Source organism: Coregonus lavaretus (assembly GCF_964263955.1).
Source record: "Coregonus lavaretus genome assembly, chromosome: 25".
Classification (NCBI taxonomy): domain Eukaryota; kingdom Metazoa; phylum Chordata; class Actinopteri; order Salmoniformes; family Salmonidae; genus Coregonus; species Coregonus lavaretus.
In genome coordinates, this window is record NC_140012.1 from 25995510 (window position 1) to 26023023 (window position 27514).

Sequence of the window (27514 nt, forward strand, 5' to 3'; positions counted from 1 at the left end):
ATCCTAGATCTGTGGTTAGGAGTAAACTCCAGCAGGGTAGGAGAGTGGCCTCCATATACACTACCAGTCAAAAGTTTGGACACACCTACTCATTCAAGTTTTTTTTTTTTTTTTTTTTTTTTTTTACATTGTAGAATAATAGTGAACACATCAAAACTATGAACTAACATATATGGATTCATGTAGTAACCAAAAAAGTGTTAAACAAATCAAAAAATATTTTATATTTGAAATTCTTCAAATAGCCACCCTTTGCCTTGATGACAGCTTTGCACACTCTTGGCATTCTATCAAACCGCTTCATGAGGTAGTCACCTGGAATGCATTTCAATTAACAGGTGTGCCTTCTTAAAAGTTAATTTGTGCAATTTCTTTCCTTCTTAATGCATTTGAGCCAATCAGTTGTGTTTTGACAAGGTAGGGGGGGTATACAGAAGATAGCCCTATTTGGTAAAAGACCAAGTCCATATTATGGCAAGAACAGCTCAAATAAGCAAAGAGAAACGACAGTCCATCATTACTTTAAGACATGAAGGTCAGTCAATACGGAATATTTCAAGAACTTTGAAAGTTTCTTCAAGTGCAGTTGCAAAAACCATCAAGCGCTATAATGAAACTGGCTCTCATGAGGACCGCCACAGGAATGTAAGACCCAGAGTTACCTCTGCTGTAGAGGATAAGTTCATTAGAGTTTCCAGCCTCAGAAATTGCAGCCCAAATAAATGCTTCACAGAGTTCAAGTAACAGACACATCTCAACATCAACTGTTCAGAGGGGACTGTGTGAATCAGGCCTTCATGGTCGAATTGCTGCAAGGAAACCACTACTAAAGGACACCAATAATAAGAAGAGACCTGCTTGTGCCAAGAAACACGAGCAATGGACATTAGACCGGTGGAAATGTGTCCTTTGGTCTGGAGTCCAAATTTGAGATTTTTGGTTCAAACCACTGTGTCTTTGTGAAACGCGGTGTGGGTGAACGGATGATCTCCACATGTGTAGTTCCCACCGTAAAGCATGGAGGAGGAGGTATTATGGTGTCGGGGTGCATTGCTGGTGACACTGTCTGTGATTTGTTTAGAATTCAAGGCACACTTAACCAGCATGGCTACCACAGCATTCTGCTGCGATACGCCATCCCATCTGGTTTGGGCTTAGTGGGACTATCATTTGTTTTTCAACAGGACAGTGATCCAACACACCTCCAGGCTGTGTAAGGGCTATTTGACCAAGAAGGAGAGTGATGGAGTGCTGCATCAGATGACCTGGCCTCCACAATCCCCTGACCTCAACCCAATTGAGATGGTTTGGGATGAGTTGGACGGCAGCCAACAAGTGCTCAGCATATGTGGGAACTCCTTGGAAAAGCATTCCAGGTGAAGCTGGTTGAGAGAATGCCAAGAGTGTGCAAAGCTGTCATCAAGGCAAAGGGTGGCTAGTTGAAGAATCTCAAATATAAAATATATGTTGATTTGTTTAACACCTTTTGGGTTACTACATGATTCCATATGTGTTATTTCATTGTTTTGATGTCTTCACTATTATTCTACAGAAAATAGTCAAAATAAAGAAAAACCCTTGAATGAGTAGGTGTGTCCAAACTTTTGACTGGTACTGTAGATCAGTACTCCCAGAGGGCAGAGCTGTCGGGGGTAACCCCGTCGCCCTTCAGCATGCCCCCCTGGCCCCGCAGGTATCTGCCGTTCTTGCCTCGGATGGCGATGCGTCCGTGCTCCAGGAACTCGAAGGAGAAGTCATCTGGTGTCTCACCATCTGAACACACCAGACCACTGCTGTTGACATACCAGAACCTCCCTCCCACACCTACAGAGTGAGACAGGCAGGGGGTTAGTTAGAGAGAGACAACATGGACTGGCAGCACTATACGAAAGGCCTTTACACGTCAAGCCAGATTGAAGCAGAAAGCAATAGAGTAATACAAGCAGTTGCGTGAAACTTTTAAATTCTTCATGAAAAATGCATTGAATTCTATGTTCAATAAGCTAGAGTGTGCATATCATATCCTCACCTTTGATGTGGTATGCCCCATCACTGAACTGCAGTGTGAAAATATCATAGACTGATCTGTTGGCATCCAGCGTGTTGGAATTCTTATGATGGCAGATGAAGCCGTTTACCCCTCGCAGGATCAACATGGGGCGGTTTATCAGCTTCAGAACCAACTTCTCATCCTCACCTGATCAGGGAGGAGAGAGAGGTAGACAAGAGAGGGAGGGGGAAGAGAGGGAAGGAGGAGGAAGAGAGGTAGAGGTAGAAATTAAGGAGAGAGGAAGGGATATTAGGTTTAAAGAGCATAAGTAGCATGGAACCCACTCACCCACTTACACATACACACACAAACACTTACCTACGGAGTCGCTGATGGCTGCTAGCTGGCCGTTCTTCTTTGTGCAGATGTATTTCCCGTTACTGGCTTTTAGTGCCACCCTGCGGCCAATCCACTCCACTGCAAACATGGTGTTGGCAGACCTGGATAATAAATGGTTAGGGTTGTGACTGGAGCTAGTTAGTCTTAGGTTTAGAGCATGTGTCAAACTCATTCCACGGAGGGTCGAGTGTCTGTGGGTTTTCGCTCCTCCCTTGTACTTGATTAATGAATTAAGGTCACTAATTAGTAAAGAACTCTCCACACCTGGTTGTCTTAATTGAAAATAAAAAACAAAAACCTGCAGACACTAGGCCCTCCATGGAATGAGTTTGACACCCCTGGTTTAGAGTTAGGGTTACCTCTCTGTGGCCGTAGTCTGGATGCCTCCGTGGGCCACCAGGGCCCAGTATTTCCCCTCGTTGGTCCGGAACAGACACTTCCTGCTCTCCTTGTCAATCTCCATCTGGAACGTCTCCAGGTCCGTCTCGTCCTCCTGATTGGCCGAGATACTCACTCCTGGGAGGGGCCAGAGGTGTGAGGTCAGTCAAATTCAGTTTATGGTGTGTTCAGTTCGAAATCAATCCAAGTTTTATTGATACTCATAACTGTCAATACAGGCTGTCTGGAATCCATGGGCACACAAGTTTACACACTCACACATGCATGCCCTTGCACACTCACATGTGGATGGCCCATAACCAACTATACTGTCAAAGACCTCTTTCCATTATGCACAATACTAATAGCGTTAACATTAATTACAGACACAGGCATGCACGCACACAGGGAGGCAGATTCTGCCAGCCCCTTCACTTTACTAACCAGTCTCCTACACTGGGGTCCTCCTTAGTTACATTCAGCCCAGCTTTCTAAAGCAACTATTAGTAAAAAATAAAAAAAAGATTCTCTATCTTATCACCAGGGCTTGTGTTTCTGTTTGATCAGATTCCCCTCTCATCTCAGCACTGCGTCACGCTTTATTGTCCAATTTCATGTGTGTGTGTGTGTCCATTTCACACCACACCATCACCATAACAGTCTACTGAGCTCAGCTGTGATCAGACTACAGCCCATTTGAGAGAGAAAGAGGAGAGAAAGGAGGAGGAGAGAATGAGAGAGAAGAAGAAGACAGGAATCAGGGGTATCAATAGAAAGTTGTATAACTCGGGGTATCAATAGAAGGTTTTATAACTTGGGGTGTCAATAGAAGATTGTATAACTCGGTATCAATAGAAGGTTTTAATACTCGGGGTATCAATAGAAGGTTGTATAACTCAGGGGGTATCAATAGAAGGTTTTATAACTCAGGGTATCAATAGAAGGTTTTTCTAACTCGGGGTATCAATAGAAGGTTTTGTAACTCGGGGTATCAATAGAATGTTTTATAACTTGGGGTATCAATAGAAGGTTTTATAACTCAGGGTATCAATGGAAAGTTTTATAACTCAGGGTATCAATAGAAGGTTTTATAACTCAGGGTATCAATAGAAGGTTTTATAACTCAGGGTATCAATAGAAGATGTTATAACTCTGGGTATCAATAGAAGGTTTTATAACTCGGGGTATCAATAGAAGGTTTTATAACTCGGGGTATCAATAGAAGGTTTTATAACTCAGGGTATCAATAGAAGATTTTATAACTCGGGGTATCAATAGAAGGTTTTATAACTCGGGGTATAAATAGAAGGTTTTATAACTCGGGGTATCAATAGAAGGTTTTATAACTTGGGGTATAAATAGAAGGTTTTATAACTTGGGGTATCAATAGAAGATTTTATAACTCTGGGTATCAATGAAAGGTTTTATAACTCTGGATATCAATAGAAGGTTTAATAACTTGGAGTATCAATAGAAGGTTTTATAACTCGGGGTACAAATAGAAGATTTTATAACTATCTGATACTGCGTCTATCTGATATCTTGAAAGGCATTGCTGACACCACAGTTGATCAAGCATACCAAATGGTGCACACTGACTGCTACATAGCCTAGGGCAGTGGTTTTCAAACCTCTCCTCTGGGATCCCCAGACGTTTATCAATTTTGTTGTAACCCTGAACTAGCTGACCTGATTCACTTATTCAAGGGCTAGCTGTGGAATTGTTCAAATACATTGAACGGCTGGGGGTCCCCGAGGAGAGGTTTGAAAACTACTGGCCTAGGGTAGAGTGTGCTAGTCTACACTCTTAGAAAAAAAGGTGCTATCTAGAACCTAAAAGGGTTATTTGGCTGTACCCATAGGACAACCCTTTTGAGAACTATTTTTGGTTCCAGGTAGAACCCTTTTAGTTCCAGGTAGAACCAAAAAGGGTTCTCCTATGGGGACAGCCAAAGAACCCTTTTGGAACCCTTTTTTCTAAGAGTGTAGTGTAAGGTTTAAAACAGACCGCAGACTTCCTGGTGTTGACCTACCTGGAAGCCCGCCCACCCGCTTGCCCACCCAAAACTGGATCAGGCACGACTAATCCATCAGAGAGTCGCTCTGCCATCCATTATTAATGATGCCACAGCCCACTGTCCCTCTCGTCCTCTCTCTATCCCTCTCTTTCTCCCCTTTGTGTCTCTCTCACTTGCTCTCCTCCATTGCTATTCTCATTTTTTTTCCTCTTTCTCTTTGTTTATTTCACTGCATCCTTTATCTGTCTATCAGACCGTGGCGGGATGATGTGTGTGTGTGTATTTGAGTGTTCGTCTCTCTTTCAATTTCTGGCCAGACCAGATCGATGTACCCGAGGGAGCAGAGAGAGGTGACGACAGACATGATAACAGATCTGACACACACGCACACACACAAGTACACATGCACGCACACACGCAAGCACACACATACACACACATGCACACACACACACAAGTACACATGCACGCACACACGCAAGCACACACGTACACACACATGCACACACACACAAGTACACATGCACGCACACACGCAAGCACACACGTACACACACACACACACCACATGGGCGCTATAATAGAAAGAGAGAGGGAGGGAAGGCAGGAGAGAGAAACAGAGGGAGGAAGAGAGAGAGAGGAAGTGGACTGAAGAGAGAAAGAAGTATAAAGTCAGTTTCTGAGCCTAGTTTTCACTCGTTTTGTGTGTTTGTAAACTAATCTGACGGTGACACGTCTGCTCTTCAGGGAAAACTGGCAGTGCTGTTGATTTATGTGCGAACACATAGAGAAGGCGTGCAGCACACCTGTCTCACACATCTATTGTCCTCAGGTCCATTGAGACTTCTTCTATATCTGACTATGCTCTATGCTCTCTCTCCTCCTCCTCCTCCTCCTCCTCCTCCTTCTCCTCCTCATGCACTTTCACAACCACTCTCTGTTCACTTTCTCTTTTACCTATTTCCTCATCACTCTCCCTATATACGCTTTCCTCCTTTCCACCCTTCTCCTCCTGTCCACCTCACTAGCCCTCTCTCCCCACCCTCTTCCCTTGCTGTTCCCTACAGTCTTTCCCTTTCTCTTCTCCATGAACAGTTTTTTCCTCACTTGGCCTTCCCTTCCCTCTCCTACTCTATTCTCTTCCCAGCTCTCTCCCTGGGTCCTCCTCTCCACCTTTATCTCCATCCCTGGGCTGGGGTCTGTGGCTGACTGACTGACCCAGTTGTCTTTCTGATTTGTGGGCTGAGTTGCTATGGGCTATGCCCATGGTGTGCTGTTGGCCAGAGACCCATACAGTTAGAGCAGGGCTTGGGTTTCTGAAAACAGACTCCCCGCCTTCAATGAACAACCGCCCTGGCACTATCAATTATTTAACACACTCTGCACCTCATCACTCACCAATACAGGAGTGTGTGTAAGTGAGAGAGAAAGAGAGAGACAAAGCTTGTGTTTGTGAAAGAGAGAGTGTGTGTAATGTATGTTTGTAGGTACAAGATGGAGAGGGAGAGAGAGAGAGAGAGTGGAAAAACTAAGTTTTTATGTGTTTGTCTGCGAGCAAAAATGTTTTGCGTATCCTGCATGAGTGTCTTTCAGCACTAGTAGAGAGGTGCGTCACCACCCTATCTTCCCTACCCTCATGACGTTTCCTATACTCCCCAGGCCTCGAGGTAATCTCTTTCTGCTTGTCTCACTCAGTCATTTGGTTATTGCAGATCGTAGTGCTAACCAGGAACAATGAACCACAGCTACAGTTACAACCCTCAGGTTAGAGTAACACTACTCCTCAGACAAGAATATTCACCTCAGAGCAAGAGGCATGGGCCAAAGACCACATCATCAAACACACGGACCATACACAGAACACTCTAGATTCTAGGAATAGATTCCCTCGAGATTAAATTCTAAGAGATGAGATTCTAATAACACTGTCGATTCTGGAATCAGTTACCGGGTCTATGATAATGTAGTTGTTTGTGGCTCGGGCAATGGGAAAGAGGCACAAGTTACTACATTATCATATTACACAGTGATGCTGACACTATTAATCAGTAACACGCTTTTCACAGTGATTATGCATGCGGGGTATGCCAGAGAGGAAGTCTACACATAAGCTGCACTGAAATAATTAGCCATTATAATGTGCAAATCTCATTCTCACTGACCTGGTCACAAGTTTTCTGAGCCTGAGCATGAAATACAAAAAGAGCAGTATGCTGCAGAGTGGGTTTCAAAGCACTCTAAAGTTAAGATACTGTAAGGAGGTAGTGGAATGATACTACAACACTATAATTTCCCTTTAACAATACAATAATAATATGTTAGAAACAGAACAATCGATCAACGCACGCACTCACACATACGACAACATATCAACTGCGTTCATCTTGTCTTTGAGGAAACACCCAACCTCAGACAATGTAATAAGATAAGGAACCTGAAGACTACATTACCCATAATTATGGAACAGTCTCTATCGGCTGTCAATCATCCCTATCGCATGGCAGTAGTGAACCACCATGCATATTCAATATGGCCACTAATGTATTTTCTGTACATCTGAAAGCTCAGTTACCACAGTAGGTATCAAGTGGTACGAGAATATGAGGTTGTAGTAGTAGTAGTTGTAGTAGTAGTAGTAGTAGTAGTAGTAGTAGTAATAGTAGTCAGCCTGTCAGTCAGCCCATCAGCCAGTAGTTGTAGTTGAGTAGTTTTAGAAGTGACACATGTATACTGTATATTTATGCGTGTGTGACGTCTGTGTTTTCTCTACTGTGTATACTGTGTATGTCTTACCTTGCCGTATAGATACGTATTTCCCATTGGCTGCCATCAGCACCACCTGAGGGTGGCTCTCCTCCAGGTCAAACAGCTCGTCCTTCCCCGGCTTGCTGCACCTGCCAGACCTCAGTGTCCCCGTGGGGCCCATCGGACTCAGGTACTTCCCCTCACAGTCCTTAAACGCCAGCTTCCCACACTTCAGCTCCAGCGTGTACCCCGTGCCCCGCCCACTCTCCGCTGACAGCTTCCCGTCGTTGCTTAGGTAACGGCTGTCACAGGTCTTGAGCCGGTACTTCCCGTCCAGGTAGACGAGCGTCAGGAGCGCCGCCACGCCCCACGGAATGTTCCGGTCCACGGCGATCTCGCCATCGTCGGGTGACAGGTGGGCGTAACGCTTACGGGCGACACTGAGGAGGTTGGCCTGCGGGTGGAGCGCCAGGTGTACCGCCCATAGCTCTGCCTCTGTGATCACTTGGGCGAAGCAGGACAGGTAGTCCCGAGAACCTCCGAATAACCTCAGGTAGGGTTCCGACTGCAGCGCCCAGCGGCCGTCTGATTGGGCAGCGATTAGGAAGCGACAGTCTGTGTTCCGGCCCTCGGCCTCGCAGGTGACCTTGCCATCCTTGTCGGAGGCCAGGTAGCGGCCCAGATGGCTGCGGAGGTAAACCACCTGTGGATCCTGGGAGTCCTGCTCTAACGTCCACACCTGCTTCCTCTTCAGACTGGGGGCCGACGCATTCACCTGATGGAGGAGAGATCACTGTCAAGAGCACTGGGAATAGACAGTTTCCACTTGTCTACCTAATACGCCTTCCCTCTTCCTCTGTCTTTGCCCTTTCTAACTCTTTCCTGCTTTAGCCAAACTTCTTTGACATCTACTCTACTCTGGCATGAAAACGACAAAGGAGTTGGCTAAAGCAGAACCAGACTGGCACCAGTCTAGACAGGAACACAACTCCCAGCACACACTAATCTGTGTCAGATGAGGTATCTCACCTTGAAGCCAAAGGCCTCTGCGGTGAGGTAGCGACTCTCGTGGTTGATCAGACCAAACTGCAGCTTCAACGGACCGTTTGTACCGTTAGTGGGCATCCTGGCCTGGGGAGGGGGAGAGGGAGGGGAGAGGGGGAGGAAGAGGAGGAGGGATGGGAGGAAGAAGAATGTGTGGCGGAGGGGGAGAGTGGGGAGGGGAGGGCATGGGGGAATGAATGACAAGTATGAGGTGAGGTAAAAAGGGTGGGCAGAAAGAGGCAATGAAATATGAGAAGAAATCAATGAGGAAGGTAGCTATAATGCAGGGACTTTTTTTTTTACACAGATTTATAATCTACTTACTGTGGTTATGTGGTTCCTTTTCTGTAGTTTCTGTGATTCCTATGCTCCTAATTCCCAGATTAAAACGTTTCCTTTCAAATTACTCCTCTTCTTATTCTGTCTCTCCTCCCTTCTCAGTCTCCTCTCTCTCTCTGGTGTTAGTGAGGGACTCTTTCTCTTCTTCTCTCTTTCTGTCATTCAGGGCTCCTGGGTTTTTTTTCCTTCGGTTTCCTAATCAGGATTATAGTAATCAGCAGGACTCAATACTGCAATCCAAAGAGTGATGTCACCCTCTTCCCCTTTCCTCTCACAACTTCTTTCAGACTACCTCTCCCCTTCTCTCTCTCCCTCTCTTAAAGTCTTCCTCCCACTCAATCGTTACCTTTGGCTCTGTCTCACTCTAACGCTCTTCCTCTATGCTTCCCTCCCTCTGTTTCTCTCTCTCCCTCTCACTCGTGTCTGCTTATTTGCCTGTCTGCCTCTCCCAGTCTCTCTCTCTCTTTCCCTCAGCCAGTCTCTCTCTTTTTCTAAATCCCTGTTCTTTCTCTCCCAGTTCCTTTCTATGAGATTACTGAGCCACTGATCTCCTGACCAATCTCCAACCATGGCCTTAGTGACCAGTCAGTCACCCAGTCACCCAACCAGTCAGTCAACCAGTCTGTCAGCCAGCCAATCAGTTAGCCAGTCAGTCAGTCAGTCAATCAGTCAGTCAGCCAGTCACCCAGCAGCCAGTCAGCCAGTCAGTCAGCCCATCAGCCAGTCAGCCAGTTACTAAGTTTTTATTTGCTTTGTCATTTTTATTGTTGAGGGGGTTACAGGTACAATATTCATATCAATTCACACACTCAGTTTATACCACATGTACCCGTAGGCTGACACTACAAACAAAAGTAAGAAATACATACAGAGATTATCATTTTGATCACACAAGATTTTGTAATAATGATGGGGTGGCAGGTAGCCTCGAGGATAGAGCGTTGGGCCAGTAAACGTAAGGTCGCTGGGTTGAATTCCGGAGCCGACAAGATGAACAAATCTGTCGCTGTGCCCTTGAGCAAGGCACTTGTGTCTCAGGGGGAGTTGGGATATGCAAGAAACACATTTCCATTCCACACTTGTGTGTAACTGTCACGGATTCAGCCGAGGCTGCCCCTCCTCCTTGCTCGGGCAGGCTTCGGCGTTCTTTGTCACCGGAGTACTAGCTGCTACCGATCTATGTTCGACTTGTTTTGTCTTAATTGGTCACACCTGTTTCCCATTATGTAGTTATGTCTTCCCTATTTAACCCTCTGTCTCACACTGTGTGTTGTGCGTGTTTGTTCATGTTTTGGTTGTCGTTAGTGTGCGGGTTTGTTCCCTCCCTGCGTGGAGGTTATTGTTCATTCAAGTATTGTTCGTTCAAGTACGCTTTTTGATTAGCTCTGTGTCCTGCGCCTGATTTCGCCTACCGCATTACACTAAAGCCTTGACAGAAACACGCACCATATACATGGAGTCAGCAGGTACAGCTATGTCAGCCGGATCGATGGAGGAACGCGTCCAACAACAAGCGGCCATGATCCAGGCTCTCGGCACCGCTATGGAACGAGTAGTGAATACTATGGAGCGATGAGAGAGGAGGTATCCCTATACCTCCTCCGATTACACCACCATCTACACCGATGTCCATCGCTTCACCCTCTGGGTCCAGTGGGATTCAGCTCTCGCTCCCGAGGGCTTATGACGGTACAGCTGCCGGGTGTCAGAGTTTTCTGCTCCAGGTAGAGCTCTACCTGGCAACCATCCGCCCGGCTCCCTTGGGATACGAGAGCGTGTCCGCCCTCATCTCCTGTCTGTCCGGTAAAGCGCTGGAGTGGGCCAACGCCGAGTGGGGGGGAATAGACGCCGCAACTGTAAGCTATGCAGAGTTTACCCACCGCTTTAGGGCGGTATTCGATCATCCACCAGAGGGGAGAGCGGCGGGTGAGTGTCTATTCCACCTCAGACAGGGGAAGAGGAGCGCGCAGGAATTTGCTCTGGACTTTCGGACTCTGGCTGCCAGCGCAGGATGGAATGAGAGGGCCCTCATCGACCACTACCGTTACAGCTTAAGGGAGGATGTTCGTCGTGAATTGGCCTGCAGGGACACCAACCTAAACCTGGACCAACTGGTGGATATGTCAATTCGACTGGATAACCTGTTGGCCACCCGCGGACGTCCGGATCAGGGGCCGTCCATTCCATCCCCCAGCACCTCCGACCCTACCCCTATGGAGCTCGGAGGTGCTGCTATGAGGGACTGGTATAGGGGCGTCCCCTGCATCAACTGTGGCCGCAGAGGACATACTGCTGGTCGGTGCTGGGGAGGACCTTCAAGGAGTCGAGGCAGTAGGCAGAGCACTGGTGAACCGTTTCAGGTGAGTAGGCACCCAACTCACCCAGAGCTCCCTGTTGCGCATACGTGTATTAATGTTGTATTTCCAGAGTTTTCTTCTCATTCCCAGCATAAGGCGCTAGTAGATTCAGGTGCAGCTGGGAACTTTATTGATCGTCAGTTTACCCGTAGGTTAGGGATTCCTATTGTGCCAGTCGATGTGCCCTTCCCTATACATGCCCTAGATAGTCGCCCTTTAGGGTCAGGTCTGATTAGGGAGGTCACAGCGCCACTCTGGATGAAGACGCAGGAGGGGTATGAGGAAATAATTAGTCTATATCTGATTGATTTTCCTGCGTTTCCAGTGGTGTTGGGGCTTCCCTGGTTAACTTCTCATGACCCCACTATTTCATGGCAACAGAGGGCTCTCAAGGGATGGTCAAGTCAGTGCTTGGGGAGGTGTGTAGGTGTTTCCGTAGGGGCAACTACGGTGGAAAGTCCAAACCAGGTTCCCACCATGCACATTCCACCTGAATATGCCGATTTGACTCAATTACATTTACATTTACATTTACATCATTTAGCAGACGCTCTTATCCAGAGCGACTTACAAATTGATGCGTTCACCTTATAGCCAGTGGGATAACCACTTTACAATATTATTATTATTATTATTATTATTTAATTTTTTTTTGGGGGGGGGGTATTCCTTGAAGAGGTGGGGTCTTGTAGCAGATGGTCTTGTAGCAGATGCGAGCTTCAACTGGAAGCCAGTGGAGTGTGCGGAGCAGCGGGGTGACGTGAGAGAACTTGGGAAGGTTGAACACCAGACGGGCTGCGGCATTCTGGATGAGTTGTAGGGGTTTAATGGCACAGGCAGGGAGCCCAGCCAACAGCGAGTTGCAGTAATCCAGACGGGAGATGACAAGTGCCTGGATTAGGACCTGTGCCGCTTCCTGTGTAAGGCAGGGTCGTACTCTCCGAATGTTGTAGAGCATGAACCTACAGGATCAGGTCACCGCCTTGATGTTAGCGGAGAATGACATGGTGTTGTCCAGGGTCACGCCAAGGCTCTTTGCACTCTGGGAGGAGGACACAACGGAGTTGTCAACTGTGATGGCGAGATCATGGAACGGGCAGTCCTTCCCCGGGAGGAAGAGCAGCTCCGTCTTGCCGAGGTTCAGCTTGAGGTGGTGATCCATCATCCACACTGATATGTCTGCCAGACATGCAGAGATTTGATTCGCCACCTGGTTATCAGAAGGGGGAAAGGAGAAAATTAGTTGTGTGTCGTCTGCGTAGCAATGACAGGAGAGGCCATGTGAGGATATGACAGAGCCAAGTGACTTGGTGTATAGCGAGAATAGGAGAGGGCCTAGAACTGAGCCCTGGGGGACACCAGTGGTGAGAGCACGTGATGCGGAGACAGATTCTCGCCACGCCACTTGGTAGGAGCGACCTGTCAGGTAGGACGCAATCCAGGAGTGAGCCGCGCAAGAGATGCCCAACTCGGAGAGGGTGGAGAGGAGGATCTGATGGTTCACAGTATCAAAGGCATCAGACAGGTCTAGAAGGACAAGAGCAGAGGAGAGAGAGTTAGCTTTAGCAGTGCGGAGAGCCTCCGTGACACAGAGAAGAGCAGTATCAGTTGAATGACCAGTCTTGAAACCTGACTGGTTTGGATCAAGAAGGTCATTCTGAGAGAGATAGCAAGAGAGTTGGCTAAAGACGGCACGCTCAAGAGTTTTGGAGAGAAAATAAAGAAGGGATACTGGTCTGTAGTTGTTGACATCGGAGGGATCGAGTGTAGGTTTTTTGAGAAGGGGTGCAACTCTCGCTCTCTTGAAGACGGAAGGGACATAGCCAGTGGTCAAGGATGAGTTGATGAGCGAGGTGAGGTAAGGGAGAAGGTCACTGGAAATGGTCTGGAGAAGAGAGGAGGGGATAGGGTCAAGCGGGCAGGTTGTTGGGCGGCCGGCCGTCACAAGTCGCAAGATTTCATCTGGAGAGAGAGGGGAGAAAGAAGTCAAAGCATAGGGTAGGGCAGTGTGAGCAGGACCAGCAGTGTCATTTTACTTAACAAACGAGGATCGGATGTCGTCAACCTTCTTTTCAAAATGGTTGACGAAGTCATCCACAGAGAGGGAGGAGGGGGGGAGGGGGAGGAGGATTCAGCAGGGAGGAGAAGGTGGCAAAGAGCTTCCTAGGGTTAGAGGCAGATGCTTGGAATTTAGAGTGGTAGCAAGTGGCTTTAGCAGCAGAAACAGAGGAAGAAAATGTAGAGAGGAGGGAGTGAAAAGATGCCAGGTCCGCAGGGAGTCTAGTTTTCCTCCATTTCCGCTCGGCTGCCCGGAGCCCTGTGAGCTCGCAATGAGTCATCAAGCCACGGAGCAGGAGGGGAGGACCGAGCCGGCCGGGAGGATAGGGGACATAGAGAGTCAAAGGATGCAGAAAGGGAGGAGAGGAGGGTTGAGGAGGCAGAATCAGGAGATTGGAGGGAGAAGGATGGGGGAGGGAAGAGATGATAGGATGGAAGAGGAGAGAGTAGCGGGAGAGAGAGAGCGAAGGTTGCGACGGCGCATTACCATCTGAGTAGAGGCAGAGTGAGTAGTGTTGGAGGAGAGCGAGAGAGAAAAGGATACAAAGTAGTGGTCAGAGACATGGAGGGGAGTTGCAGTGAGATTAGTAGAAGAACAGCATCTAGTAAAGATGAGGTCAAGCGTATTGCCTGCCTTGTGAGTGGGGGGGGCGGTGAGAGGGTGAGGTCAAAAGAGGAGAGGAGTGGAAAGAAGGAGGCAGAGAGAAATGAGTCAAAGGTAGACGCAGGGAGGTTAAAGTCACCCAGAACTGTGAGGGGTGAGCCATCCTCAGGAAAGGAACTTATCAAGGTGTCAAGCTCATTGATGAACTCTCCAAGGGAACCTGGAGGGCGATAAATGATAAGGATGTCAAGCTTGAATGGGCTAGTGACTGTGACAGCATGGAATTCAAATGAGGAGATAGACAGATGGGTCAGGGGAAAAAGAGAGAATGTCAACTTGGGAGAGATGAGGATTCCTGTGCCACCACCCCGCTGACCAGATGCTCTCGGGTATGCGAGAACACATGGTCAGACGAGGAGAGAGCAGTAGTAGTAGCAGTGTTTTCAGTGGTAATCCATGTTTCCGTCAGCGCCAAGAAGTCGAGGGACTGGAGGGTAGCATAGGCTGAGATGAACTCTGCCTTGTTGGCCGCAGAACGGCAGTTCCAGAGGCTGCCGGAGACCTGGAACTCCACGTGGGTCGTGCGTGAAGGGACCACCAGGTTAGAGAGACAGCAGCCACGCGGTGTGAGGCGTTTGTATAGCCTGTGCGGAGAGGAGAGAACAGGGATAGACAGGGGGATTGTGCGATAAACCTCCAGGAAGGCACTGCGCTTCCCCGGAGTCACGTGTATCCTCTGTCACAGGAAGAGACGGCGGCTATGGAAACATGTCACTGAATCTCTGAGACAAGGATACATTCGGCCGTCCACTTCCCCTATGTCATCGAGTTTCTTTTTTGTGAAGAAGAAGGATGGTGGCTTACGCCCGTGCATTGACTACCGTGGTCTAAATCAGATCACTGTAAAATACAGCTATCCATTACCTCTGATTGCGAGTATGACGGAGTCATTGCACGGGGCGCGCTTTGTCACGAAATTGGATCTCAGGAGCGCGTACAACCTGGTGCATATCCGGGAGGGAGATGAGTGGAAGACGGCATTTAGTACCACCTAGGGGCACTATGAGTACCTCGTCATGCCATACGGTTTGATGAATGCTCCTTCAGTCTTCCAATCTTTTGTTGATGAGATTTTCAGGGACCTGCATGGACAGGGTGTAGTGGTGTATATTGATGACATTCTCCTATACGCCGCTACACGGGCCGAGCATGTGTCCCTGGTGCGTCAGGTGCTTGGTAGACTGTTGGAGCATGACCTGTATGTGAAGGCGGAGAAATGTCTGTTCTTCCAAGAGTCCATCTCCTTCCTAGGACACCGCCTGTCCGCGTCAGGTGTGGAGATGGAGATTGACCGCATTTCGGCCGTGCGTAATTGGCCGACTCCAACCACGGTGAAGGAGGTGCAGCGATTCTTGGGTTTTGCCAATTACTACCAGAGGTTTATCCGGGGCTTTGGTCGGGTAGCGGCTCCCATTACCTCCTTGCTAAAGGGAGGACCGGTGCGTCTACAGTGGTCAGCTGAGGCGGACAGGGCTTTTGGGCATCTGAAGGACCTGTTTACTTTGGCTCTGGTGCTGGCTCTTCCGGATCCTTCCTTGGCATTCCAGGTTGAGGTGGATGCGTCCGAGGCTGGGATTGGAGCTGTACTGTCTCAGCGCTCGGGTACGCCACCAAAACTCCGCCACTGTGCTTTCTTTTCTAAGAAGCTCAGTCCGGCGGAGCGCAATCATGATGTGGGGGACCAGGAGCTGTTAGCTGTGGTTCAAGCTCTGAAAGTGTGGAGGCATTGGCTTGAGGGGGCTAAACACCCTTTTCTCATTTTGACTGACCATCGTAATCTGGAGTACATCCGGGCGGCGAGGAGGCTGAATCCTCGTCAGGCAAGGTGGGCCATGTTCTTCACTCGTTTTGTGTTTACTCTCACTTACAGACCAGGTTCCCAGAACGCTAAGGCAGACGCCCTGTCCCGACTGTATGACACAGAGGAGAGGTCCATTGAGCCCACTCCCATACTCCCGGTGTCGTGTCTGGTGGCACCGGTGGTGTGGGAGGTTGACGCGGACATCGAGCGGGCGTTACGTACCGAGCCCACTCCCCCCCAGTGTCCAGAGGGTCGGATGTACGTGCCGCTCGAGGTTCGTGATCGATTGATCTATTGGGCTCACACGTCACCCTCCTCTGGTCATCCTGGCATCGGTCGGACAGTGCACTGTTTTAGTGGGAAGTACTGGTGGCCCACTTTAGCCAAGGACGTGAGAGTTTATGTTTCCTCCTGCTCGGTGTGCGCCCAGTGTAAGGCACCTAGACACCTGCCCAGAGGGAAATTACAACCCCTACCCGTTCCACAACGGCCGTGGTCCCACCTATCGGTGGATTTTGTGACGGACCATCCCCCCTCACAAGGGAACACCACGATCCTGGTCGTTGTGGATCGGTTTTCGAAGTCCTGCCGTCTCATTCCTTTGCCAGGTCTCCCTACAGCCCTACAAACTGCTGAGGCCCTGTTTACACACGTCTTCCGGCACTACGGGGTACCTGAGGATACTGTGTCGGATCGGGGTCCCCAGTTCACCTCAAGGGTCTGGAGGGCATTCATGGAACGTCTGGGGGTCTCGATTAGCCTTACCTCAGGTTTTCACCCCGAGAGTAATGGGCAGGTGGAGAGAGTTAACCAGGATGTGGGTAGGTTTCTGAGGTCCTATTGTCAGGACCAGCAGGGGGAGTGGTCAGGTTATATCCCCTGGGCAGAGATAGCCCAAAACTCACTCCGCCACTCCTCTACTAACCTTACGCCTTTCCAGTGTGTGTTAGGTTATCAGCCGGTCCTGGCACCTTGGCATCAGAGCCAGATCGAGGCTCCTGCGGTGGATGAGTGGTTTCGGCGCTCGGAAGAGACCTGGAACACTGCTCATGTACACCTGCAGCGGGCAATCAGGCGACAAAAGGCGAGCGCCGATCGCCACTGCACCGGGGGACCGGGTCTGGCTCTCGACCCGAAACCTGCCCCTTCGCCTGCCCTGCCGGAAGCTGGGTCGGCGGTTTGTGGGGCCATTTAAAGTCCTGAGGAGATTGAACGAGGTTTGTTATAGGTTACAACTTCCTATTAATTACCGTATTAACCCCTCGTCCCATGTGTCTCAGGCCGGTAGTAGCTGGCCTACTCCAGGAGTCTGAGGTACGGGAGGTTCCTCCGCCCCCACTGGACATCGAGGGGGCTCCGGCATACTCGGTCCGTTCCATCTTGGATTCGAGGCGTCGGGTGGGGGGCCTGCAGTATCTCGTGGAGTGGGAGGGGTACGGTCCGGAACGGTGCTGGGTCCCTAGGAGGGACATCCTCGATCCCTCCATGTTGAGGGATTTCCACCAGAGTCATCCGACCTGCCCTGCTCCGCGTCCTCCTGGCCGTCCCCGAGGCCGGGGTCGGAGCACGGCTGGAGCCGCGCGTCAAGGGGGGGGGGGGGGTACTGTCACGGATTCAGCCGAGGCTGCCCCTCCTCCTTGCTCAGGCAGGCTTCGGCGTTTGTCGTCACCGGAGTACTAGCTGCTACCGATCCATGTATCTATGTTCGACTTGTTTTGTCTTAATTTTGTCTTACAAAACACCTGTTTCCCATTATATAGTTATGTCTTCCCTATTTAACCCTCTGTCTCACACTGTGTGTTGTGCGTGTTTGTTCATGTTTTGGTTGTCGTTAGTGTGCGGGTTTGTTCCCTCCCTGCGTGGAGGTTATTGTTCATTCTTTTACCTACAAGTAAAGTACGCCTTTTGATTAGCTCTGTGTCCTGCGCCTGATTTCGCCTACCGCATTACACTGACGCCTTGACAGTAACAGGACAAATATAAGCACCCCCCAAATTATTATCCCCCTGGCGACCAGAGAAAACCCTCCCCATACCACTTCTTCCCCGTGGGCCTGAAAGCAAAAAATAATGAAATGTTTCCTTGGTTTTAAATACAGTCTGTGAACAAACTTAAAATGTGTAAGTTGATGGTTTGGATTACAGGATGCCAAGGCCATATTTTTCCAGTTAAAGGGCTGTTCAGATTCACTTAGATCTGTGGACCATACTTTTTTAATGACTAGCTTAGAATATGAGCTTTCCAAAAGTTGTTTATATATTATAGAGATCAGTCCTTTCAGGGGAGCCCAGATAATTTATTTATAAATCCCATCATTGGATGGTTCGGTAGTTGGGTTTTCCCAGGATAGCTGACTTAAGTTGTAAATATAGAAAAAAGGAGTTGCCTGGTAATGTGTATGTGTCTTTCAAATCCTGGAATATTCTCAAACCATTACTGTCCATGATATCGGTAAGGGTACGGAGTCCACATTTGGACCATTGGGGGGATGCAAAAGGACGGCCTCTCTAGGCATTATTGTGAATTATTGGAGTATGGGCATACCATTTTCATTCCCAGTTACATTGATTTTCAATTTTGAGCCAAATAGTAATTGTGTGAGCAATAATAGGACCAAAGCATAGTTTACATTGTTTAAAGGTCCAGTGCAGTCAGAATTACGTTTTTCCTGTGTTTTATATCATATTTTACGACAGCTGATGAAACTAACACTGAAAAGTGTAAAAAAAAATGATTTGTGTAATTTCTTGATAGTTGCTGGTTGAAAATACTTATAATTTGCCGGCTTTCCATGGTGAGATCACCATGAGGTAAATAGGTTAATAGACCAATAACAAAGAGTTCCAAACCTCTCTGCCAATAACAGCTAGTTTACAGTTCCCCCCTCCCCACTCAGACCACTCCCAGACAGTCCTAGCAAGTCTTGCTTGAGAAATAGTTTTTTTGCGAAAAAGCTATTTTTGCCCATTTTAATGGAAATCTATTACAGTAAGGTACTTCATTGTTACCCAGAAATGATTTGATATTGATATAAAAAACAGTGGTGTGTATTCATGGATGCCAAGGAAAGCCAGGCTTCCCCCCAAAATTGTCCAATAATGTTTTCTTTAAAGATTAAATAATTTATCTTTCGTCTCTCTGTGTTTCATAATTTTCCTTCAATTCGCAAGAGGCTGAATGTATCTCACCGGAGAAAGCATCTGAGCGAGTGAAACAGCGCCCCTCTGTCTCTGTATGTGTAGTCCATCTATCTGATGCTATCTGGTCAAAAAGAGTATGACATTGTTGCCTCCTGTAGCGTTGAATGCAAAGGAAGCCAGCGAGCATTTGGCCTCCCTTGATAAGAAAAGTATAAAATAATAGCTATTCAGCATTGAGCTAAACTGAGTGAGCTCAACTGTGAATGATCCTGGTGCACCAAAAATACATGTCAAGGGAAGCCAGTTTGGATTTGGCTTCACACCAATCACATCACATCGAGAGCAAAACGTAATTGACAGAAAAAAATTCAATTGTTGCATCTCGTGTTGTTGTAGCTAGCTAGCTAAAATTGGCCCTTTCCTAAATTAGCCATGGATGGAGATAGGGATTTGGATTGTGGTTTTACTTAATTCTCCGTACTGGCCAATGATTATAACAACGATTCTGATCCAACCATAAATTCATACATTGTGCCCCTGGCCAGAGAGGATGGAAGTTCAACATGATCAGCTTGATGTAGTAGGGTAATGTTAACTAGCTGGCTCATCTTTGCCCATGAATGGAAGGCTAGCGAGCAAGCATTTTAGCCAGGTAGCCTAAGACAACAAAAACTAAAAGCGTGTACTGTATGACAGAGTCATAGACCGTTTCATCAACATGAAAGAGAGGAGGATGGCATTGGCGTTTCTCTACAAGTAGGGTGAACATGTTTTTTCTACTAGCACGAATGCAAGCACACATACACAGAAATCAGAACCATGGAAAACCACATCATATTTAGCTTATGTTGATTGGATTAAATCGTTTTTGGTATATTTTAGTTGTCACTAAGCATAGGTGATTTGATGATGTTGAAATATTGAAGTTGAAATAGTGCTGGAATAGTGGAGGAAGCTCCTGTTTTCTTTGTGACTTGTGGTATCTCTCCATGGTTCTAAATCAATAGTTGTTTAGTAGTCCGAAAAGAAACATTAACTTGCTTGACCATGCTGCAGGTCATGTAACTGTTTGTTACGTGCAATATGCTTTGTGGACTTCACCGGACAAAGGTTGCTCTCCGGTTTTGTGATGAAACAAATGTGTGGTTGAATTTATTCTGCCACTGTGTCATCTTTTTGTCTCAGCCTTTGTTGTAATATGCCATTTTGTTCTGGCTTCCACAGTTATTTTACCCACGCACCGCTACTAATAAAAACAAGTGCATTGGGACTTTAAGGGATATATCAGTGAAGACCACCTCTTTCAGGGCAATAGGAGACACAATATGTATCTCTATATTCAGCCAGGGGGCGGAAGAATCATGTCTAAACCAATTTAGGATGGGGTGAAATGCTAGTTCCTGGAAATATAATTTAAGGTTTGGTACGGATAGTCCTCCTATGTCTTTCCCTCTTTGTAAATGTGGTAATTTTATCCAGGATCGCTTACCTTGTCATATAGATTTTGAAACCGCACTATGAATTTTATCCCAATAGCCAGAAGGGGAAGCATTGAACTACAGAAATTCAGCCTTGGCAGTATATTCATTTTGACAATAGATATTCTCCTGGTTAAAGCAACTGGGATGTTAGTCCATCTACTGAGGTCAGGTTGAATCAATTTGAGCGTTCTGTTAAAGTTTCTTTGTCAACGGTTTTATCTAAGAAAGGAAATATAACTAATCCCAAATATTTAAAATGGGAAACAATTGGGATTCCATAAATAGAGATGAAGTCCTCCATCGGGGTCTTGAGAGGCAGTAGGGCTGATTTCGTTAGATTAATTGTATAATTTGAGATTAAGTTGAATTGATCTATGATCTTCAATGAGTTTCGGAGCAATTGAAATACATTGTCTAGATATAGTAAAATATCATCTGTATATATAATAAGATGAAGTGATCAGTAGATTTGAGGAAAATGTGTGTTATTTCCTTCGATTGACTAATTTTCTGAGCCAGGGGTTCCATGGATAATAAAAATAGCAAAGGAGAAATCGGATCACCTTGTCTGCTGCTTCTAGTGATTCTGCACGGAGCCGAGCAGATATTGCCTGTTATAACTGTGGTTGAGGGATTCGCATGTAGTATTTTAATCATATGAATAAAATTAGAGCCAATTCCCATGTTCCAAGACAGACCAGAGATATGACCATTTTAGTCTATTAAAAGCTTTTTCTGCATCGAGAGATAAAACAGCCCAAGGAGCTGTTGTTTCTGATGAAGCATTTAAGATATGTTATAGTCAAAGGAGGTTATCCGAGGATACACGTTTTTTAACAATCCCGCTTTGGTCCGTGTGGACCAATTTGGGTTAGTACGTGTCAAGGCGGGATGACAACATTCAGGAAACAGTTTAATATCTGTGTTATTTGTGTTTATGAAAGATAGAGGGTGATAGTGAGAACACTGGGTGGCATCCTTACCTTTTTTTTTATATTAGTGCTGCATTCACATCGCTCCCAAATGAACCTTTGTGAATGGCTGTGTTAATAATTTTGAGCATTAGTGGACCTAATTGATTCACAAATATAAAATAGACCTCAGGAGGAATACCGTCCAATCCTGGTGATTTTATTTATGCTACTCAATGCCCGTTTGAGTTCATTGAGAGAGATTTGGGCCGCCAGTGAGGTGGCTTCCTCTGTTGAGAGAAGAGTTCTTAATTATTTTAGAAGGACTTAGTCTGGCTTGGTGTGGATTTACAATCAATCAGAGGTGTACAGTTCTTGATAGAAGCGGGAGAATCCTTAATTTGGGTTCTGATAGTAATTCCACTGTTTCAGATTCAATAGTTGCTATGTCATCTAATTGACCATTACTGCTTAGCTTGTTGACCAGTAAACAACTGGGACGATAACCATGGAAATAATGGTTGAGTCTAACTCAATGGATGGCAAATTCTTCTCTATGTCCTATCAATAAATTAAGTTATATCTTGACTTTGGAAAGAGTTTTAGCTACCTGGTCTGAAAAAAGTGTTTATTGAGAACGCTCTAATGCAGTTAACAACATTTCTAATTCTGATATCTTCTCTACTTGTGATTTATTCAACCCAGATCTAAATGCAGTTGCATTATTTTTACTAAAACCTTTGGTGGCATCCCACAGAAGTCATCGACTGAATTGTTATTGATCATTATGAATTAATTTAGTTACATTTCTAATGTATCAAAGAATGTAGGATTGTGTAGTAATGAAACGTTGAAACGCCATCTTGTAGCTCTTTTAGAAGATTCTGAAATGTGTAGTTGGCAGTAGTAAGCATGGTGACCAGACAAGCTCATATGTCAAATTTCTATTTTCTCAATTTTGAGAAAGTAGAGGTGTAGATAATAATATAAAATCAATTCGGAAGAATGTTTTATGCCTGTTTGAATAGAAAGTGTATGCTTTTGGATTATGTGCTCGCCAGGCATCAATGAGGTTGTAATCAGAGAGTATATGTTGTGGAGCCTTGATTGCGTGTGGATTGTAGTTGGTCCTTACCTTTTCATTCACTTAATCTCTCTCCCTCTCTTTTTACCACTGTCACGTTCTGCCTCTCAACCTCTGTCTTCCGTTCGTTTTTCTTCTCCTCTTCTTTCACACCTCTGCCTTTATTCACATTCCAGTTTCCTTCTTGACCAGGAGCAGGTTTGATCAGCACGTCCCTTAAATATGCACATCTTTGGATTAAAAAGGTTCCACCCTGAGATCTCAGTGAAGCCCTAGAGCAGCGTGACACCCTTTTCCTTCCCCAACTCTTAAGCACCCAAACATAAACCCTTCATCTTTACGCTACAGCAAAGCGATGGAACGCACGCTTTAGTACTCTTAAGCCTTTCCCTCTTTCTTTGTATCTCTCTCCTCCTTTCTCTCTATCTCTCTCTGACGTGGCGACTGTGTATGTAATCCTGTCTTTATCTGGCTTTGCTCTTCATTCTGCTCTCTACTCCTTGCCTCGACGAGAGAGGTGGAGTGACAAAGCCAAGTTAACCAGAAACAATGTGTAGACACATACACACACACACACACACAGTGAGCGTCGGGTAACGAGAGCCCACCCTGTGTCTCTGTGGCAGTGGCCCGAGTACAGCTCTCCTTACCTGCCTGGGCAGAGTACGGTTACACACCTTCTCTGATTCCAAGCTCTGTGGGTCATCTTTAATGAAACACGTGTGTGAGAGAAGGAAAGAGAGAGATAGAGAGAAGGAGAGAGACAAAGAGAGGGAAAGAGAGAGAAGGGATGAATTTAAATTAAATGTGAATTTCAGAGAGAGGGTGGAAAGGTGAAAAGTTGACAGAGAGAAAGAAAGAAGGGGGTGAGTGGAAAGAGAGAGCAACATAATGTCTTGTTCCTATTTTAGTGAGAGCACTAATAATCACTTCATCTTTTCTCCCCTGGTGTACCAACAAAGAGGTGTTGATGAGTAGGGGTGTGTGTGTGTGTGTGTGTGTGTGTGTGTGTGTGTGTGTGTGTGTGTGTGTGTGTGTGTGTGTGTGTGTGTGTGTGTGTGTGTGTGTGTGTGTGTGTGTGTGTGTGTGTGTGTGTGTGTGTGTGTGTGTGTGTGTGTGTGTGTGTGTGTGTGTGTGTGTGTGTGTGTGTGTGTGTGTGTGTGTGTGTGTTAAAGCGTATTTGGAGAGTTAACAGACGTGTCCATTCCTTAACCCTCCTAATCCTTCTCCCAGTGAACCCAACCTGGCTAATCTACTACCAGTTACCCCTCCCCCTGACCAGTTGCACACACACACACACACACACACACACACACATACATACACACACACACACACACACACATACATACACGCACACACAGAGTCCATCTGCTAGTGACTGACCAAATGCACGCACACACACACACACATAGGAGTGACACACACACACAAACTTGGGTGAGAGGACAGTCCAAGAGTTCATGGTAAACAACTCCTCCACAGATTTACTATTTCTGCGACCCAGACTTGAACCGCTGGCCTTTACCCAAAATGTAAAACACATGCAAGCACTGATGTACGGACACACACACATAAACACATACTACATGAGGGAGCTACAAACACAAACCATAACCTTGTCTTGGACAGATCAGGTGAATGCCTACCCATTTAGCCCTGTGATCAGTCACTGAGACTCAAGGCCCACTGAGACTCCTCGTACAGCAGATAAAACACTGGTCAGGTCCCAACAACGCCACCAGAGGGAGCTCTTCCTACACACACTGACAGCTTGAACAAGACAACAATCCATTTTGAGGATGTTACAGACAGATGAAGGGCTTGATTCAATCTGTAGTGCTGAAGATCAGTGCTGTAGCGCGATTTAAATGTAAAGGTAATTTCTGATTGAGGCGACATATACAGTGTTTACAGTGAAGGCAGTCTCCTCGAAAGCGGGAACATTGCCTTTACATTTCTATCACACTGTAATTCAGGTCTTCAGTTAGGTCTATTTAGATAAAACTGTTGTTATCAATCTCTTGAGATATAATTAGATATACGTTTTGTAATTTTTTATTCACCATAGGGGGCAACTGGAAGCTTAAGGAATGGCCCTACTTATGGTAGATTATATAGAATATGAAATCAACCTGGGACAAAAAATTACTTCAATAAAAGTGGACATCCATCTGATAGCCCAGAGAGAAATACACCAGACTAGATTCTAACTAGCATTCATCTGCTGCTGCAGACTGATTCTAAGTCAATTGATACTCTTGGTAAGGCAATCTGGAGTGGTTGTGTGTGTGTGTGTGTGTGTGTGTGTGTGTGTGTGTGTGTGTGTGTGTGTGTGTGTGTGTGTGTGTGTGTGTGTGTGTGTGTGTGTGTGTGTGTGTGTGTGTGTGTGTGTGTGTGTGTGTGAGTACGCAGGGTGAACACAATACTCTTTACCTAGGAAATAACAGAGATGAATTGGAAATCAGAACCTCACATTAGCATACCTGAGCCCTCATCAAGGAGTAGAAGCATGCACATACGAACTCAAGCACTCTCACACACACACACACATGCACACACATACTCAAGCACACACACCCACACACTTTAATAACAATAAATATTATTTAATAAAAAGTATTCTTCTATTTACTATATTCTTCTATTATTATTATGATCATCACCATTATATTTCCTCCTCATGTGGACCCTATCCCACGCGCCATTAGCTCTTCTCTGTGGCCGGGGGGCGATGTCATCGTCTGTTGATGTTCCGTCGGTTTCACTGCCGTTGGCACAGCAACGGCTGTCGATGGCCAACCAGATGTTATTGTGGGATGGCGGCTGTGCCAGTTTCACCGTGGCAACTGTAGAATGGTTCTTTAGAAGCCATTAGAAGCCATAACTGCGCTCCTCTGATGACACTCAAATAGCTACCATTACACCTCCTCCAAGGAAAAATGAGGGAGGGAGAGAGGGAGGGAGAGAGGGAGGATGATGGAGAGAGGAAGAAATTGAGAAAAGAGGGTATGTGAACTTACAGGGAGAAAGGGGAGAGAGAGTTAAAGTATGAGAAGACAGAATGAGAAAGGAGAGAGAATGAGAGAATATGAGAAAGAAGAGCACAGTGCAGATAGAGACAGAGAGGGGGAGAGAGACAGAGTTTAAAAATACCATTTTAGAGTTAACAGCCCCCAGTCTTTTCTAGCCTATTAAAGTGCTATTCTGCCATTTCCCTGGTCTGCAGGGTGCTCGCCAACACCCCTACACCTATTTCCTCCTCCCTCTCTCACCCCTATCATTATCATACCTCATCACTCCCTCACCCCTTTCCCATTCTCAGCCTCACCTTCTCCTCGCTCATTTTCTCTCCCTCTCATCCTCACCCTCTCTACCTTACCCCCTCCCTCTATCAGCCTCATCCCTTCTCCCCTGTCCTTTTCTCCCTCTTTCACAACCCCTCTTATGTCAATCTGTCTTTTACTCTCCTTTCTCGGCCTACTACCATCTCTCCATCATTATGTTCTTCTCCTCCTTTCCTTTCACACTCTGATATCTCCCTCCTTCCTCGCTCCTAGACTCCATCCCCTTCTCTCTCATCCTCACTCAATCTCTTTCTCCGTTTTCCATTTATAACTGACAGCAAACCATCTCTCTTTCATTTGCCATGATCCCTCTTTCTCCTCTTTCTCTCTACCCCCTCTCCCAAACCCTGCTCCTGTCCATAGGGACACACTTTTGGGACGGGCCGGATGAAAGAAAGCTGATCTTTGTTCTCCTCTGTCAGTCTAACACTGTCAATAGTCTTCTTTCTCTCTCTCTCTCTCTCTCTCTCTCTCTCTCTCTCTCTCTCTCTCTCTCTCTCTCTCTCTCTCTCTCTCTCTCTCTCTCTCACACACACACACACACACACACACACACACACACACACACACACACACACACACACACAGACACATGGGCACAAACACACTATGATAGCTCTGTTTGTTTATCAGCGGACCAGTCGAGGGCCACGTCTGACAGCTGCAGTTCCACATGTCTCCACTAGGAGGCAATATTAAGCTATCCTACCATACAGCCAGCCCATTGGAGGAACCAGAATATGTTTTTAAAGAAAATAAAAAGATTGATGCTTGGTTTGTCAGACTTGGTGCCTGTATGACTGAGCAGCGCAGGAGGGGAAGGCAGGAATCTCTAAACTATTTTTAATCGCTGTTTTATTGCCCTCTGCTTCGTTAATGGGGGCCTTCCAGAAACGTAAGAAGTGAACTCAAAGATGTTAACACGTGGACGTTATCTGCCCTAAATCATCACTGCAATTAAATGGCAATGCAGAGAGAGAGAGAGAGAGAGAGAGAGAGAGAGAGAGAGAGAGAGAGAGAGAGAGAGAGAGAGAGAGAGAGAGAGAGAGAGAGAGAGCTGAACGATGACCTATCAATGTGTCTCTTCCCTTAACAGTGGAAAGATTACAGTGAGGGACATAGTGAAATAGCCTACAAAGCTAAATCTGATGCTGTTAATACGTCAGCCAATAAGGCACTATAGCCTGATTTCTCAGCATGTATTCACCAATAGTAAAGGCCTACATAAGGCCACCCAGGGATGGCACCCTGTATGGTTTTCCATGGGCTAGAGGAACGGTTATTACACTGTATGGAAACCATGCCACCTAATAGGTATAAGGCTTTCTTTTGATAGGAAACAGAAACACAGTCTAAATTAGGCAACTGGTTCTAACATTAACAAATGTCCTTATCTTGCACCATCATCTGCTATCAGGTTTCTTTCTTGCCTTTACCTACTTGCTTAGGCTACTTGTTCAACACCTGCTTTCCTTTCTAGTGAGCTGAAAAACATCTGGGATTGACTTAGGCTATGCAAGACCTAACTCTTTCTTCTAGATTGAATATGTCTTTATTTTTTGACATTTTGTTGTGTCTAAGTTTGTCTAACTAACCATATCTGTGGTCTAAATAATTAATTCACATTATTTCATTTGGTCTACTAATTGCTCAGTTTAGGCTGTAAACCCATTTGCTTAGTATGCCATGTGTTAGTAAGGGGTTAACAAATGGTACAAACCTGACGATTGAGGGACTGTATGAAATTGTGAACCAATC

General features: G+C 46.4%; 1 protein-coding gene across 3 annotated transcripts; it reads right to left on the bottom strand.

The window, feature by feature from the left end:
- Positions 1–1544: 1544 nt before the first annotated feature.
- On the bottom strand, positions 1545–22939 carry fscn2b (fascin actin-bundling protein 2b, retinal). Of its 3 annotated transcripts, XM_084141356.1 has the most exons (8): positions 22461–22939; positions 8899–9108; positions 8560–8661; positions 7579–8305; positions 2749–2905; positions 2369–2490; positions 2030–2197; positions 1545–1824 (listed from the first exon to the last, which is right to left on the bottom strand). In XM_084141356.1, the coding sequence occupies exons 3-8, from the start codon at positions 8653–8655 to the stop codon at positions 1622–1624; spliced, it is 1473 nt and encodes a 490-aa protein (XP_083997482.1). In that variant the 5' UTR covers positions 8656–8661; positions 8899–9108; positions 22461–22939; the 3' UTR covers positions 1545–1621. The 3 variants fall into 3 exon arrangements, with proteins under 3 accessions (XP_083997482.1, XP_083997484.1, XP_083997483.1); XM_084141358.1 differs by lacking the exon at positions 8899–9108; XM_084141357.1 differs by lacking the exon at positions 22461–22939 and having other exon boundaries at positions 8899–9761.
- Positions 22940–27514: the final 4575 nt, after the last annotated feature.

What these genes read in the sequence shown, in the direction of transcription:
- fscn2b (XM_084141358.1), bottom strand. Translation starts at nt 8,655, where the DNA reads ATGCCCACTAACGGTACAAACGGTCCGTTGAAGCTGCAGTTTGGTCTG. An exon ending in AGCCATCAGCGACTCCGTAG is followed by an intron (nt 2,198 to 2,368) that starts GTAAGTGTTTGT and finishes CTCCCTGATCAG; the next exon opens with GTGAGGATGAGAAGTTGGTT. An exon ending in TGGGGCATACCACATCAAAG is followed by an intron (nt 1,825 to 2,029) that starts GTGAGGATATGA and finishes CTCACTCTGTAG; the next exon opens with GTGTGGGAGGGAGGTTCTGG.